The sequence below is a fragment of the Cebidichthys violaceus genome, unplaced genomic scaffold, assembly GCF_023349555.1.
Source record: "Cebidichthys violaceus isolate CVI_PGR_0920_01 unplaced genomic scaffold, fCebVio1.0.p SCAF_13, whole genome shotgun sequence".
In the NCBI taxonomy this organism is placed as follows: domain Eukaryota; kingdom Metazoa; phylum Chordata; class Actinopteri; order Perciformes; family Stichaeidae; genus Cebidichthys; species Cebidichthys violaceus.
In genome coordinates, this window is record NW_027176296.1 from 7,519,760 (window position 1) to 7,536,047 (window position 16,288).

Genomic DNA, 16,288 nt, shown 5'->3' on the forward strand with positions numbered 1-16,288 from the left:
CAGGCAGAGGAGGAAGATAAAACTTAAATCCTGTAGGCTAGATTTACAGGATGATATCTCAGAATGGAAAGGTAAGCTTTCTTTCCCACTTTTTGGTCGCAATCCAATTCCTAAAAAACACCCACTTAAAAAAACTAAGTCAGGCTGCTGTCGGTTCGCTGCACTCCATCAGCTGTAATCACCACTTCCCTGTCTGAGACTCCAGACGCTGTGCTGAGGAGATGGACTGACTGCTTGCCAGAGGTCTTCATTCACCACAGTCAGAATGCTGCAGACAGACAAAGGAGCGTTTGCAAAGACAATACTTAAAATGATTAGTGAATGAAAGACACCTTGAAATGAAGGAAACTGTGCTGATTTGGAAGTTTGCATATAATTCCTGGTTTGGCAATCACATGGAAGTTCTATAGTGATGCATCAGTGATGGCATGCACTGTATCATACTTCAGTTTGTTATGTTGAAAACATCCTTGGTGATATGACCTTAAAGCCGGTTGGTTTCCTGGCCCTTCTGCATGCTGTCCTCTGCAATCCAGGCACACGTGGGCACGGCTTCAAAAAAAAAAGAAATAGGGGCAAAATATGATGCAGGTGTCCATCCTTGGAAACCAGCCATTCATTTTCTTGCCCATGAGCAAGCAATAACTTCTTTCACCTTGTCAGGAATGTCACCCCCCTCATGGATGGAAGCACAGCGTGTCATGGTAATAATACCAGCACAAGAGCTGTTACAAGGAGATTACGTTGTGTTGATGAACCTAATCTGCGTTGACTGGACCCCTGGCTTTGGTTGTTAACACTGTGGTTTTCAACACAATGGTCAGCATGCTTTTAAGGCTACGGCCAAATGCTCTGCTGATTCTGTCCCCTAGTTACATTCGGTGCCAGGCTTTCACCAACAACTTCACATGCAGACAATTGGAGACATGTGCACATACATTCCCCACGCGGATAGAAAAGCTGGCTGACACATTGGTATTGAAGCGATTTTTATCCTTTAATCTAATTACTGATGTACTGAGGTAGTACTAAGCTCCATTCAGTCAATGCAGGTGAATGGGTCCTTCCTCCTCCAGATGACGTACATGTGCAGTAGTGGAGAGTGTTGAGCCCGGATGTCACTTCTTAATGGACATCAAATGACTAATGTCGCTGTGCTGTCATGACCCACAGACGCAGATGCAGAGGACAATATGACATATGGGAAGTAAATGTGGAAAAGGGACAGGGTAAATTGAATGGCTCATGTATTCAAAAGACAGGAGACACCAAATATAAAAAAGAGGCCTCCATACAGACATGTCACGCAAAAGGCAAAGGAGCGATGCTTGGCCCGAGTTATCCCAAGGACCAAGTGGACTTAACTCAGCAAGTATCCTCCTTGCTCAAGTGTCCTTAAGCATAAGCTGCTGAATCTTACTAAAGCGGTGCTGGTTTCTAGCTCACTGCTCTCTGACCTCACTCTTGAGATCAAAGTTGGATATTTATTACTGAACATTCATTATTGAATATCCAACTAGTCAAGAAATCTACAGTACTCAAATACAAGTTTGAGGCACATTTCATAAAATATTGCTGATATTATCCATCGTCATATCTTTCTTCCTTCCATCATTTTCTAATTTATTTCATTGAAATCTTCTTTTAAATTTCCCTCCTATCCTTCAACTTTTACATACTTTTACTGTAGATACTTGTATTGATACGTTTCTGCCAACTGGCTTCTTGTGTGAATGCAGCACTTTTTTTTCTAATAGAATGATTTTCACAATCTAACTTTTCTGCTACTGGTTGAACAAAAAGACCACATTGGTGATCACTATGAGGCAAACAATATATAACAAGAACAATACATATATATATATATATATATATATATATATATATATATATATATATATATATATAAATAATTAGGCTTTTATTTTCACTAAAGCTTTGTTTTATAAAAGATCTGGATCATCAAAAACCAAATGGTTTGTAATATCAGATGATACAGTAACATGATAGAATGTAACAAAGTACATTGACTGAAGTACAGTTCTTAAGTACAATTTTGAGGAACTTAACTAAATTACATGCATTTGTTTGGTACTTTATACATCTACTTACATGTTTAATTATCTGACAGCTATGATTACAGATTATTACTACATTTTTACACACAAAATGCACATAATAAAATATGATGCATTGTTGTGGTTTAAATTACCTAACAGTGTACAAACAACGTCAACTCTGATCCATCTTTACCAACTAGAATAAAATGTAGATAACACTATGCTTCAGTAAAAATAATCCAGTAATAAACTGTAGGCTACAATAACATTCACAGGGGACATACTAAATTATGAAGTATTTTTACAAAGTTGCATTCATAGAAATACTTGTATGTAAAGGATTAAATATATTAATGTTAATATGAACCATAAATTGGCCCTATACACATACATCCATACACTGCACCCTGGATTGCATCACTTCCATAGTACGCGTGGGCGTGGTAAGACCGCCCACCGTTGTTTACGTCGTAGGTGGCGAGGCGGTCGCACATTTTTCTCGGGAGCGCGCTTTCCCGTCAGCAACCGGCCATTCTGTCAGAGCGAGTCCAGACTAGCCTGAGAGTTGACGTGCTTCTCCTACAGAGAGGGATCAGACATCTACCGCGACAGCACAACGAGCCGTGCCTGGAGTCGCCTTGCGTCTTTGCTTTAACCCGAAACCAACCAACTCTGAATTCGCATTAAATATGTCTAATATCGTTTGCTGTCAAACGCCTCAGGTAAGATATTTTCTCCTTTTTAGAAAAAAAATCAAAGAGGAAATGCTGCTGTTTGACGTCTAAGTAACGTGAACGTGTCTTTTAAAACATGGAGATCACATTACGTCTGTCATTGGTTACATGTGAATTTTATAAAAAAATACGCTATTGGCAGATATTAATTTTGCGCTGTCTTTCCGCAGACTGGGTGGAAACCGCTAAAAATACCTATTGTAACGTTACTGGCGCGGACAATATCGCAGCCCGCGTCGAGCACGTACTCGAGAAAACGGCCGAATAAATTCGCCACGGACCAATTTAATACATGCAAAACCGGCATGGCTGTCTCATGGCTTCCCATCCTAGCAGCAGGTTGTCTCTAGCTAACGTGGAAGGCTAACACGCGCTAGCTTCCGAAGCCTGCCAGACCTCTCCATCTCTCGTCAGGTTGCGCGCTGCTTTGGCTCCAAACTGGGGGACTAATGTTAGCGTTTCATCGCCTGAAAGCGTATACCATATCTGCATTAGTAATCCGTGTAAAAGTCGAGTTAATCAGATTGTTGGGTGGGTGGGAGGGGGGTGGGAGAGGTTTCTCGTTCCTGACCCAGTTTCTGGTGGCGGGATGTATGTACAGACTAGCTGTAGGAATTCTGGCACGTCGCCAGACATGGCCGTGGTACGTTCACTCTACCAGAGGAGGAGACGGGCCTGTGAATGACATTGCTTTGCAGCGAATAGACGCACACGAGATACTGGGCAAGCCAATTGTAAGACTTGCCCATTTTGGGGGTGGCAGGGTGGTAGTATGGGTACATCCTGTCCTTAACTCGCCGTCCATTTAGTGCCGTATTGTGACATATCATGAGCCGTGACCAGTCTTGACATAATATTGATGCGCCGCTGTTTCTGTCGACGTTGAGAGTTATTGGCTGCACTGTATCGATTGTCTAGTAAAAGGAAATTGTCTTTAACGTTTCAGATTTCCTAAAGCGCTTTAGCGTTAAGCGTTTCCCCGGTAGCAGCACGCCTTATGTCATGGTGGTGTTTGACCCACTGTGCTTTGTAATCTGGTTCTGAAGCTGGCAACCACGTGGGTGATTTACAAATGACATACTGTAGAGTAGTGGTTTTATAAAAAAGGGGGGAAAAAACGTTTAGCATGCTCTTTAAGACTCATCCAATAGGTCATTAATAAAACATTCTTTCTGTTTGAGTAGTCATGCGCTGATATTCTCCTTTTTACTTCCTTTAGTGGTATCGAAATAAGAATGTGGAGGTTTTCTGATTAAAAAAATAATTATATATATATATATATATATATATATATATATATATATATATATATATATATATATATATATATATATATATATATATATATATATATATATATATATACTTCCTCATTTTCACTGTCAATGTTGTTGCATTTAAGTTATTATAGTTTCTCAGTTCTGCTGGTGCTTCATCAATGTTTGCATTTTACAGACACAACCGTTGTGTTTTATTGCCATACCTTTCATAGATTCCCCTTTTCAAGATGTGTTAAATTTAAGCTGTAAATTTCCACACAGTTACACTGGGTAAAGTATCCAGCGATGCCTCTCTTCACCACTGGAGGGGTGTCTAACAAGCATTGATTGTTCGGTGTCAGGCCTGTACTTATGTGACTAATCAGATGGTAAAATGGGAAGAGAAACTACACCCTCTGTGACAGAGTCGTGAACAAACTCACTTGTTCTCTTTGGTGCCTTTGTTCTCTCTACCGTTGTTGCCTGGTTTGCAAGTGTATGCCCAAATATCCACGTTTACAGCCCACCAAATCTGCGCGCACGCGCGTGTGTGTGTGTGTATTTTCCCAGATGCATGGTGACTGACCTGATCTAGTCACTGATGCTTCCCCATTCGAACTCTAGTTTTCAGACATTAATCTTGTGACCAAAAGATCAACAATTTCTCTAAAAGGCAACAATTTCATATATAGGCGGCGTGTAAATGCCTAACATGGCAGTTGTCATGTAGCGAGTTCCTGAATTGCCATTACGGTTGTTTTTATCAGTCTACAGAAGATTTTTATTCAATCACAGCTGTGATTAAGGCGGCAACTCTGTGTTAAAGAATCATCCAGAGACCGAGGGCGTGGCTTGCCTGGCAGAGTGTTGGGTTAAGTGGAGAAATTTGAGGGGCAACAGGCGAGCGTGGTGGACCCAAACATTTGGAGGAGTTGAGCTTTTGAGCCTTCACAAGAAGCCTTCTGCCAGATATTACATAACTACTCAAAACTGGGTCAGCGTTTCCTCCGTGTACACACACACACACACACACACACACACACACACACACACACACACACACACACACACACACACACACACACACACACACAAATTATAGCTTTCCATGCTGTTCAGTGCAACACAAAAGACTCTATTCTAGCGTTTGCCACCGTGCTTGAGCGTTTACCCATAAAAAAATATCTGTCACATCCAGCAGTCTTAGCTCGGTAGTTTAACACATCCGCCTTTCACACAGTAGTGCAGCACAGGGTGTACTTATATTCAATGTGTGTATAACATTCACACTGCTTATGATTAGCATCCTTCTAGATGGATTACTCTCAAATAAAACTCCTCTGACAGTTAAATAGTGCGAGGTATTCCATCAGAGCAAAGCAATTAATTACAGGCGTGACAGCGTGTGGCTGATGGTGTTTTCACCGTTTTACATAGATTTTAGAAGTAGCAGACGTAAAAAATTAAGCAGCCGGTAGAAATGTTCAGTGATTTGACAGTAGCCGTTGATTTAAAAAAAGAAAAAGACCACAGAAGAGACTTTGAGTACTGTGCCAGGTGCAGTCGCAAAACTTTGTGTAGTTGAGATTAAAATGAAGGCTGATTTTGAAGTTGGGTGTGGGGAAGGGGCCCACGTTACGCCCCCGGCCCAATTTGGTGTTGCGGCTGGTGTGATCCCATCACAACATGGTCTCTAGTTTCACAGTTCCTTCCTTTTTTAATTCTTCCCCTCTTTGTACATTTTGTCCTTATTGTCCCTTTGACTCTTTGTCTTGTGCTGTGTAAGGGTTGTCAAAAGGATAAAGAAAGAAAACAGAGTTAAATGTGGTCTGAGGCAAAGTAATCTGATCTGAATATAATTCCTCTTTATTTCTTTGTGATACTTGATTTATGATTTTCACATTAACACTGTGTGGTCTTGAGATAAGTAGGTCAATGGATTTCAGTATTTTAATGTTTAGTTGATCAGCCACAGTGCTTTGTGGGTGATTTTAATAAAGGATTGATGTAGGCATGGTGGTAGTTTCCCATTATTGGCATACAAATCATCCTCTTGCATCATGTTGTTTCATCTGGAAAGTGTGATATGTAAGGTTAGCGTTTTGCACCTAACTGGTATCGTGATTTACTTGTTCAACCAGTTGCTTGGCACCTTTTACACACACCTAGTGTGAAAAATCTTGCACAATGATTCACACGAGGTTACTGAATGTGTCGATGACAGCGAGCTAGAGTCACACGTACATTATATGCACAGTAGTTGAGTAAATCACAGCTTTTTTTAAATGAGTTTGAATGGCATGCGAGTTGGAAATGCAACACTCCCAGAGCTGGGCTACACAGGAAAGCCTTGTCACATGGAGTCTGGATACAATTTCAGACTATGGGCAGCTGCTGTGGTCCGTCTAGACCTCTCTCCCCATTTGGTATAGTGATAAAACTGTTGGGACTGCAGTGCAAATTTAGTTATTGAGCTTCGGATTGCCGACGGCAAAGCGGTGAGGCGCTTCAGCCTTGAATTATAAGTCAGTTGTGCTGAATTTTTACTGTGAACATCTGATTGGTACAAGGTGGCAACTGATATGGGATGAATGGTCTCTATTGGATGTGACATGCGGGTGGGTGGGGCCTGTGGGGGGTTATGTGGTATAAGGAGAGCTATGGTGGCCAACCACAATTCAAAGCAACGGATCACTGCGTCTCACCAATCGATTGACTGCGGAGACTTGTCGCTGCGTTTTCCTCATAGGTCACTGCTTGAATGAAAGGGTTCCTATAGGGAGGAGCCAGTCACAGGGGCTTGTCACATAAGATAGAGTGGAGACGGAGCTCAAGGCACGAGACGGATTAAACGGTCTTTGCTCGGCCTGGTGGGACGCATCAGCAGGTGTGGAAATTTAAAGTGTTAAATGGAGGGTGTTGTAAGAGGGGAGGCGAGGATGATGATGATCAGGCGATGAGGGTAGCGTGATCAGATGAAGTGGCCAACGTACCCTGAGTCAGATCAATTTATTATTTGTATGCATGTGGGGAAAATGTAAACTCATGTCCCCCTTTTTCCTTTTCTCCTTTTCTTCTAGGTTATAATGTATGACCAACACAGAATAAGGACAACTCTATAGCCAACGGGATCCCAAGGACTTGATTACAGTCGCTTCAAGCCTGATAGTTTGTCCGTGCGGCTGCTCCCCCTCTCCCTTCTGCTCACGCCCGTCTAGTCCACTGGCATTTCTTCTAACAACGTCCCGTCCCTCTCCTCGGGTGAAGAAGTCTCGAGTTCCACTGTGATCTCAGTCTGCTTTGCCTGTCGCCTACCTTCGCCTCTACTTTCAGCAGTGGTGCTTCCCCGGATTTGCATTATTCTGTATTAGGTAAGGCCATGACTAATGCATAAAATACATTATAATACACAATGCACATTACAGGCACCTAATCCTAATCCCCTCTCTGGTCATCAATTAATAACACCAGCTATTATGCTGTTGGAGAGTGTAGAAAACAAGCATGCAGGGTGTTATTGCTTTACTTGACAAACATTCTTTCTTTATCTTTTTTTTTTCTCTGCAGGCATACCATCAAAATTCACCAAGATGATTCCAAACGGTTATTTGATCTTTGAGGATGAGAGTTTCCTGGATTCCACTGTGGCCAAAATGAACGCTCTGAGAAAGAGTGGTCAGTTCTGCGATGTTAGACTGCAGGTATGGTTAATCCAAACACACACACACACACACACACACACACACACACACACACACACACACACACACACACACACACACACACACACACACGTTACAAAACCGTTTGAGATGTGCAATGGTAGTTAATACTACCATTGGGTTTATGTGAATGTGTGAGTAGACAAAGTTTAGAAAAGACACAGTATAGTTCACTGGGTCTGAGTGATGAATCTCTTTTCTTTCCATTCACTTATAAAAACATGATCTATAATAGTCCGTTTGCACGGCCAAAACAAATGTTTACACTGTACTGTTTGCACAGATTGCATTACTTAAATTTGATTACTTAGTAACGTTCTTATTCCTTTTGTATTTTGTATATCCTTTTGTATTTAATCTTATATTGTTTATCACTGCTGAGGGCTACCAAACGAAATTTCGTTGTATCACTACAATGACAATAAAAATCTATCTTTATCTTATAACCTTGTTCTGTATATTAATGATTAATGTACATTAAATTTGACAAAAAGTGTATTGGATTAGAATTACAAATTACACCGTTTACCTTGTGTCTTTTTATAATTTAAAAATAAAAATGGAAATAGTGGATTATGACGGAATTTAACAACCCTGTCCGCCAAAATGATGAACAACGAGAAAATGCAAAGCAACCATTGTTCATGCCACACTTGGAAAAGAGTCGGTATTTACTTCATTGTTTCCTGTTATGTTTCTGTTGCTCTCATATATCTCAAGTGGGAGAACCTCTTCCCACCATTTGTATAAAACAGACCTCTGAGAAAGCAGCCAATCAGAATCAACATTTCGATATAGCCATTGAGGCACAAGGGAATCAAATTGCTTTGATTTGTAGCTATTGATCATGTCGCTTTTTATTACATTCTCTCAATCAATATTTCTCAAGTTTCCTTTCACGCTTAAACTCTGAATAACGTGTTTAGTATCAGTTTTAACAAACTCATAGACGTAACTGTTTGTCTTCTTCTTTCTCCTCATGTTTCCAGGTGTGTGGTCACGAGCTGATGGCTCACCGTGCTGTGCTGGCTTGCTGCAGTCCCTACCTGTTTGAGATCTTTAACAGTGACATTGAGCCCCACGGAGTCTCACATGTCACCTTTGAGGACTTGGACCCGGAGGCTGTGGAGGTCTTGCTCAATTACGCCTATACTGCCCAGTTAGTAGCATTTTGGCTTTTGTCCTTTTGCTTCTTTTCTTATCACAGCAAAAAACAACGTTTAAATGATTAACAACCTCTTATTCTCTTTGTCTTGTGTGTGTAACACAGGCTAAAGGCAGACAAGGAGCTGGTCAAGGAAGTTTACTCTGCAGCCAAAAGGTTCAAGAAAGGAGCTGGTCAAGGAAGTTTACTCTGCAGCCAAAAGGTTCAAGATGGAGCGAGTCAAACAGGTTTGTTTTCACTCGTCCAAAGCTACAATTTTGGTTACACATTATTATTTTTACAGGATTAAAAATAACTTTTTTATTCTTACACTCCTCAGATTTGTGGCGACTACCTGCTGTCTAAAATGGATTCCCAGAGCGCCATCTCTTTTCGTAACTTTGCCAGCTCTATGGGAGATGCCCGAGTTTTGGCCAAGGTGGACGCCTTCATCCAGGACCATCTACTGGAAGTGTCTGAACAGGAGGACTTCCTCAAACTTCCCCGTCTCAAGGTACTTACATTTGCACATGTATCATAATGTGTTAAGTATTTTAGTGCTGAAATACTAACAAATAAAAACTAGTACTAGAAGTAGTTTATTAAAGTATAGTCTGTTTAAGTGGTCCTAGTAAGTTATAGCTGGTAATGCAGAGTCGGGGCTATTCTCTGACCACGAAGCTACACTGGTTCAAAGTTGTCTGCTGTAGTCCCCCTTGGCTCCTGGTCTTGAGTTGAATAACACACACTGGATTAAGCTTTGTACTTTTACCTTTCTGAGTTTGACATGAGATTAACGATACTTATTTTATGGAGGTGTGCCTCTTATAGATTTACCGACTGCTAAAGCCAGCTGAGAATGTATTTAGGGCAGGGCTTTAAAACGTAAGCAACAGTAAGGCCACGCATAGGCGGTTTGCGTTCAACATGAGGACGGCACCCTTCATACACTTCATTCAGTGATTAATCCAAATATTTTTTATATTGAATTAGTATTGTTGATGGTTCCCAAGCAACTTAACATACTAAGGGGAATCCCAACACTAGCAAAAAATGAAGGGTTTATACAGGCAATGAATCGCATGTACCTAATTCTAAAGTAAATTTATAATCAGCCAGTAAGATCAAGTTTTTCACGGTACTAATTTCTTCAGTTCACTCCATTCCTACGGTGTGTACATCTAACTCCTGTTTCACCCCCTACTGTATGTGTGTTTACAGTTAGAAGTAATGCTAGAAGACAACCTGACCCTGCCCAGCAATGGCAAGCTCTACTCGAAGGTGCTCAACTGGGTGCAGCGTAGCCTTTGGGAGAATGGAGACCAACTGGAACGCCTGATGGAGGAGGTCAGTACCAGGACGTGCAGTCAAAACGGACTCTTCTTCTCTCCTACCCTGCCCCTTCCCCTCCCTCTGACTCCTGTTTTTGACGTTAAGAAGTCATTAAGGGGGCTGAAGTAGAGATGGCATGCCACTGTCATGCTGCTATGTCAGGATTGTTCTTTTTTCCTCTGGTTTGTTGAGGTTTTTGCAGTAAGAATCTCTGTACCCCTGAACCATACTACAAGTTAGAGGTGAGCCGAAAAAGAGCCGCTGTCTGCTCTTGTTTTTTTTGTTTCCACTGTTCTCTTTTGGGTCTGTGGTTGGTTTACATTCAACCCCATTTGAGTATTACAGTGCTCTTCTCCTCTGAAACACAAACAAAACCACAGGTTCTCAAAGGTGTGACCCTTGATTCTGCTGTCTCACTGCCACTTTACTATCTGAACAGGTTGGTGTTTGTTGCTCCAGCACTAACAGACACTCCTCCCCGTTGATTTATCTCTCCTGTAGGTTTATTAGCAGCAGCAGGAGACCAGACTGAAGAACCAGGACTGAGGCACCAGGGTAATGAGTCAGAGAAAAAGAGAGGGAGGAGAGGAGCACTGCTGCCTCTCGGCAGCCTCTCTTTGCAGCCAAACAACACTGTGCTCCCATCTGTCCATGCCACATATCTACAGACGCATCCCATTTCTGCATTCACCAGAATACATAGCTGACAGACCTTAATTGAAGGCCCCTTTACTGCACATAACGGTATATTCTCATACAGGCCTACTTACCCACCGACATATTCAAGAACCACTCGAATTGGGTATTGGACAGAAAACAGCATTGCACATAAGCATAGCGATATGCTCGGCACCAATATTGTATTTCAACTTCAATTATTGGAGCCTCTTGCTTTTTCTCCTCAATTTCTATAATGTGTCCTTCAGATGGGCAACTGAGTGACTTCAACACTCATTATATAATTTTGTCTACAGAACACACGTGGTATGCTCTTATTTTTTGCATTTAATCAATTAATGGGTAATGTTTAAGATGAGAACATGCTCAAGAATAGGTGCTCGACTGTCAATAGTCATCTGGATTTGACTGGCCGTTGTGGCCGCCCTCATAATGACCACGTTGCTCAGCTAGAGGACCGGTTTCCAAGCAGCAGAGGTGGAAAGAGGGCCACATACAGCCCCTCCTTCTCTTCTTCATTCTTCACTGAGGATCTTTCCAGATGCAGCCTTTCATTCTTCACCAGCTCCCTCTTTTTTTAGATGCAAATTAAGGAAAGCCTACTGTCGGATACCTTCTTGAGCTCACACACTCTAACCCACTCTATGCGGTGGCAGCAGCAGCGTGTCTTTTTAAAGGAAGCTTTCCATGCAAGCGACTGAAGATCCAGACCTTCGTCCGTCCCCCCCCCCTCTTCCTCTTCACAGCACTGCCCCCTCTTCCTCCTCCCTCCCTCCTCTCCCCCTTTTTTGCTGGGGTTCTCAGTGTGTTGCCATGGAGACAGCCACATGGGTGTGTTGTTCCTGTTTGTCTTTCAGGTGCAAACGCTGTACTACTCACCTGACCATAAGCTGGTGGATGGAGGGCTGGTGATTGATGGGCACAGTGAGGTGTTTGGTGGCGAGGAGGACCACCTTCAGTTTGTGCAGGTACTCAGCAGCTTGTGCCTGGCTTCACTGTAATGAAGTCTCTACTACATTTTGCCTGGCAGTGAGTAGCTTTTATTGTACAGCTTGTGCCCGGGCCATGCATACAAATACTACACAGCCTGTGCCTGGCAAGAAGTAGACACGGTTCATTTGATACCACAGTTTAGCAACAGTGTAAAGACTGTCAGTAGATGAGCAAGAAATTAGCTATGACGTCTGCCTGGCTTTGCTGTTGAGCATATATTAAAACCACACCTTTTTATTTTTAAGCTACTCTCAACCAGTTGGGGGAGGGCAGTAATGGCTGTCTCAGCTTTTTGCCCTCTATTTTGATTTGTGCCTGAACTGTGTGCTGTTAGCTCTGATTGTAGTGTGGCCTGAGACTGTTGTTTGCAGTGTGGAGTTGTTGGCTTTAGATGTTGTCTCAATACAAACGTCTACATTAGAACAGCTGGATCAAAGCGTAGTTTGGGGTATGATTACCTGGTTGTTGTGGCCACTGGTGGGCTTGTGGTGCAAGCTTGGCTTCTGTAGCTGCACTGTGCTCTTGCAGAAGAAACCCGTACGGGAGAGCACCCAGAGACAGATGAGCTGCAGCTCCTCAGGAAGCCTGTCGCCCTCCAACCAAGCAGCAAATGCCCCAAAACCGCCCGGCAGGAGAGAGTGGAAGTACATCGCCTCTGAGAAGACCACAAGTAAGTGTGTGTGCATGAACTACATTGTCACAATGCAATCAGCAACATTTTCATTTCAACATCAAACAATCTCCAATCTTACTCCTAGACAACACCTACCTGTGTCTGGCTGTGCTGGACGGTGTGTTGTGTGTGATCTTCTTGCACGGTCGCAGCAGCCCCCAGACCTCCCCCTCCGCCACCCCCTGCCTGATGAAGAGCCTCAGCTTCGAGGCCCAACCCGAGGAGCTGGAGGAGCAACCGCTCTCACCCATGCATTACGCTCGCTCTGGCCTGGGCACCGCGGCCCTGAACGGGAGAGTCATCGCAGCAGGTTAGCACTCAACTTGGTCGTACAGTTGGAGTAGAGAAATATAGGGATTATGCATATAAAACTAGTGTAAGGGAAAAAGGCAGACCACAGATCTCAACTGTAACCTCGATGCTTCCTGATGTCCCTGCAGGAGGCTACAACAGAGAGGAGTGTCTGAGGACTGTGGAGTGTTACGACCCCAAAGAGGACCGCTGGACCTTTATCGCTCCCATGCGGACTCCAAGGGCTCGATTTCAGATGGCTGTGCTCATGGTACAGTTTACTATTCGTCCAAAATTTAAACGTGAAAGTGCCATGTTTATATACCGTCATCTAATGTCTAGTTCCTTTACGCCTCACAGGGTCAGCTGTATGTGATCGGAGGGTCAAACGGACATTCTGACGAGCTGAGCTGCGGGGAGACGTACGATTCACACGCTGATGAATGGACTCAAGTGCCAGAGCTGAGGACAAACCGCTGCAATGCAGGTGAGTCTCTCCTGCAAGGATTTACAAAGGGATTATTGAATGTGATGGATGTTTCCCAGGAAAACGCTTAAAGTAGCCTCTGTTACTGACTTCAGGCTTCATTCGTGTCCTCTCTGTCTACAGGTGTCTGCTCATTGAACAACAAACTCTATGTTGTGGGAGGGTCGGACCCCTGCGGGCAGAAGGGCTTGAAGAACTGTGATGCTTTTGACCCTGTGATCAAAACCTGGTCCAACTGTGCCTCCCTCAACATCAGTACGTGTCCACACAGTCTCGCACACACTCGAAACCTTCCTTTTGTTGCGTATAACATGGTCTAACCTCAACCATTAAGCTAATGAAATCTTTTTTTCAGCATGCTTACAAATGTCTGTCTTTTCATATAAGGTTTTAATTGCAGCCTAGAGTACGATATGTATGATATGAGACCAAAAGTATGATTTTAATTTATCAGCGAACAGCTCGTGCTCTTGTTATATTTGCAGCCTGAGGGGGACATTTGAAAGTTGCATTCATCAAGTGCATTTGTTTCCAGGGAGGCACCAGGCAGCGGTGTGTGAATTGGATGGCTTCATGTACGTGATCGGAGGGGCGGAGTCGTGGAACTGCCTGAACACCGTGGAACGCTACAACCCCGAGAACAACACCTGGACCCTGATAGCCCCCATGAACGTGGCTCGCAGGGGGGCCGCCGTCGCTGTCCACGCAGGTAAGCCCACGACCGCAAATCAGCCGGCAGCTTCTTTAGCGTGACATCGTACGAGACCGTCATGTTGCCGTCAAGTGTTAGGCATTTCAATCTGGGTGATTCGGTTGTCGACATTGTGCCGATACTAATATCTGTCACTCTTGTGAAGGCAAACTGTTTGTTGTCGGCGGCTTCGATGGCTCCCACGCGCTCCGCTGTGTGGAGGTGTACGACCCCGCCCGCAACGAGTGGAGGATGCTGGGTAGCATGACATCTTCCCGCAGCAATGCGGGTGTGGCCATGCTGGGAGAAAGCATCTACGCCGTGGGTGGCTTCGATGGAAACGACTTCCTCAACACGATGGAGGTGTACAGCGCCGAGACGGACGAGTGGAACAACTGCACCAAGGCCCCGTCTCCACTCTCCGACTGAGGAGGGGGGGAGGGGAGTTTCACAGTGCTACATCTTTTTCCAAACTAACAGGCTTAGTGGTGTGTGTGTGTGTGTGTGTGTGTGTGTGTGTGTGTGTGTGTGTGTGAATGGGGGGGGGGGGGTGTTGGGATGAGGGGTCTTCAGTGAAGACTGGCTTATATTTGGCAGGCGGGAGGGGGGTGCGGAGGGGTTGTTGCCCAAGCAACATGACGCCTTTGCATATTGCATACAATGTTTTTCGTGCTGTATATATTTTGTTTCTTCCTCATTTTTGTCACATGCCAACATTTAATACACATTTAGTGCTTTTTCTTTTCTCTTAGAGTTGAACCGTTCTGTCTCTTTGAGCATTTTTCAGATGAGCTAGCAGTTATTGGTCACGTGGAATGTGGCAGTATAGAGTGGTGACGATTAACTTTTGAAGATTAAAAAGTTTTATTTAAGAATATTTCTGTTCTCTCTCACACATTTAAAGGTCAGTGGTTTGAAGCCTTACTCAGAGTGCGAGTTGATAAACGCCTCATGGCTTTTTGTGTCATTTTAAAGAAGCTGGATTGCTTTTTGAATCTTAAATGATGGCCTTTTTTATATTTTTTATACACTGCTGATTTACCGATAAAATAAAAGTAGTAGCAGACAGCTTAAAGTCAATGAATCTAACCAGTGCCAGTTTTAGTATAGTTTTGTGCACACACCACACACGCACAACCATGCTTCTGCTAACCAAACTTTTGTTATTGTGATTTAACTAATTGATGTATGTAGAAATGCAGTTTACTGAAGATCCTTTTTTTCTCTATTTTGTGTTTAAAGTGTCAGGCATTGGCAGATTCATCTGGAAGGAATGTTAGAACAAGAAATTATCACATTTGTAACATTTCTTAATGAATAAATCATTTAAATCAGATTTTTGTCTCCAGCCTACTTTCTAAATGTCATTAAGTGATGGTGGGCAGCAACTTGCCAGGACTGATTTGGAGGGCACTAGAAGTTAACGTTGAAGATGTGTCTGGTAGTGATTGTATTATAGGCTTCAGCATTTTGAAGTCGTCGATCAGCTGGTGCTTCAAGCCTTGACTAAGTTTCCAACAGCTGATTTGTTGACCCTAAATTTAGCTTTAACTGCCACCTCGTCTCCCTGTGTTCTGTCGAGTAATTGCCGTCTCCCGGTCACTACCGTCTAAGCTTTCAGTGCCACCATTTTCTTCCGGGACTACCACACTAAGCCACGGGGTTTTTTCTGCTCCTCTTAAGTGTCTTTTAGGAGAGATTATACTAAGCCGGCTAACGAAGCTCAGCAGGAAGGCACGCTGACGGTCACTCTGGGCTGTAGTAGTGCTGAGAGGGGACCGGCTGCATCTTTGTGACGTCAGTTTATGAAATCCCTACCCTGCACTCATTCACAAGTGTGCCTCTGATAACCTGCTGATACACCCGACAGTCACAGCAGATGGGCCACGTGCTACAGGAAGCAGGGACTACATGCTTGGACTCTGATGAGTCAGTACTCTTGGATGTGGTGAGGCAACGAACTATGTAGGCTGATGTCCAGTCACCCTTCTCCCTTTCACAGTTAATTGGGAACAAGTTTTGCTGACTTCCTCTTGGCTTTGGATTCATACAACCCTTTAATGGAACAGACTGAATAAAGTGCTTGGTAAAAAAAAAAAGAAGACAGGAAAAAAATCTACTGTAGGAATGTAGAGGCAACTAAGCATGAAAATAGATTACAAACAATATTTACAAATGTTTGGATCTTTCTGTTTACACCAGCACTGGAAACCAAATTTAGGCA

At 43.3% G+C, this 16,288-nt stretch overlaps 1 protein-coding gene across 1 annotated transcript; it reads left to right on the plus strand.

Moving 5' to 3' along the window:
• Positions 1-2,591: 2,591 nt before the first annotated feature.
• ivns1abpa (influenza virus NS1A binding protein a) lies at positions 2,592-14,604 on the plus strand. Its single transcript, XM_068707603.1, has 16 exons — positions 2,592-2,782; positions 7,134-7,424; positions 7,621-7,754; positions 8,765-8,934; positions 9,046-9,096; positions 9,143-9,167; positions 9,260-9,433; positions 10,141-10,266; positions 11,787-11,897; positions 12,451-12,592; positions 12,681-12,905; positions 13,036-13,157; positions 13,247-13,373; positions 13,497-13,628; positions 13,909-14,082; positions 14,231-14,604. The coding sequence occupies exons 3-16, from the start codon at positions 7,644-7,646 to the stop codon at positions 14,491-14,493; spliced, it is 1,953 nt and encodes a 650-aa protein (XP_068563704.1). The 5' UTR covers positions 2,592-2,782; positions 7,134-7,424; positions 7,621-7,643; the 3' UTR covers positions 14,494-14,604.
• Positions 14,605-16,288: the final 1,684 nt, after the last annotated feature.

Excerpts from the sequence above, each read along its gene's own strand:
- ivns1abpa (XM_068707603.1), top strand. The coding sequence starts at position 7,644 with ATGATTCCAAACGGTTATTTGATCTTTGAGGATGAGAGTTTCCTGGAT. Across the intron at positions 9,168-9,259 it reads AGATGGAGCGAGTCAAACAG|ATTTGTGGCGACTACCTGCT; the intron begins GTTTGTTTTCAC and ends TACACTCCTCAG. Across the intron at positions 9,434-10,140 it reads TCAAACTTCCCCGTCTCAAG|TTAGAAGTAATGCTAGAAGA; the intron begins GTACTTACATTT and ends GTGTGTTTACAG.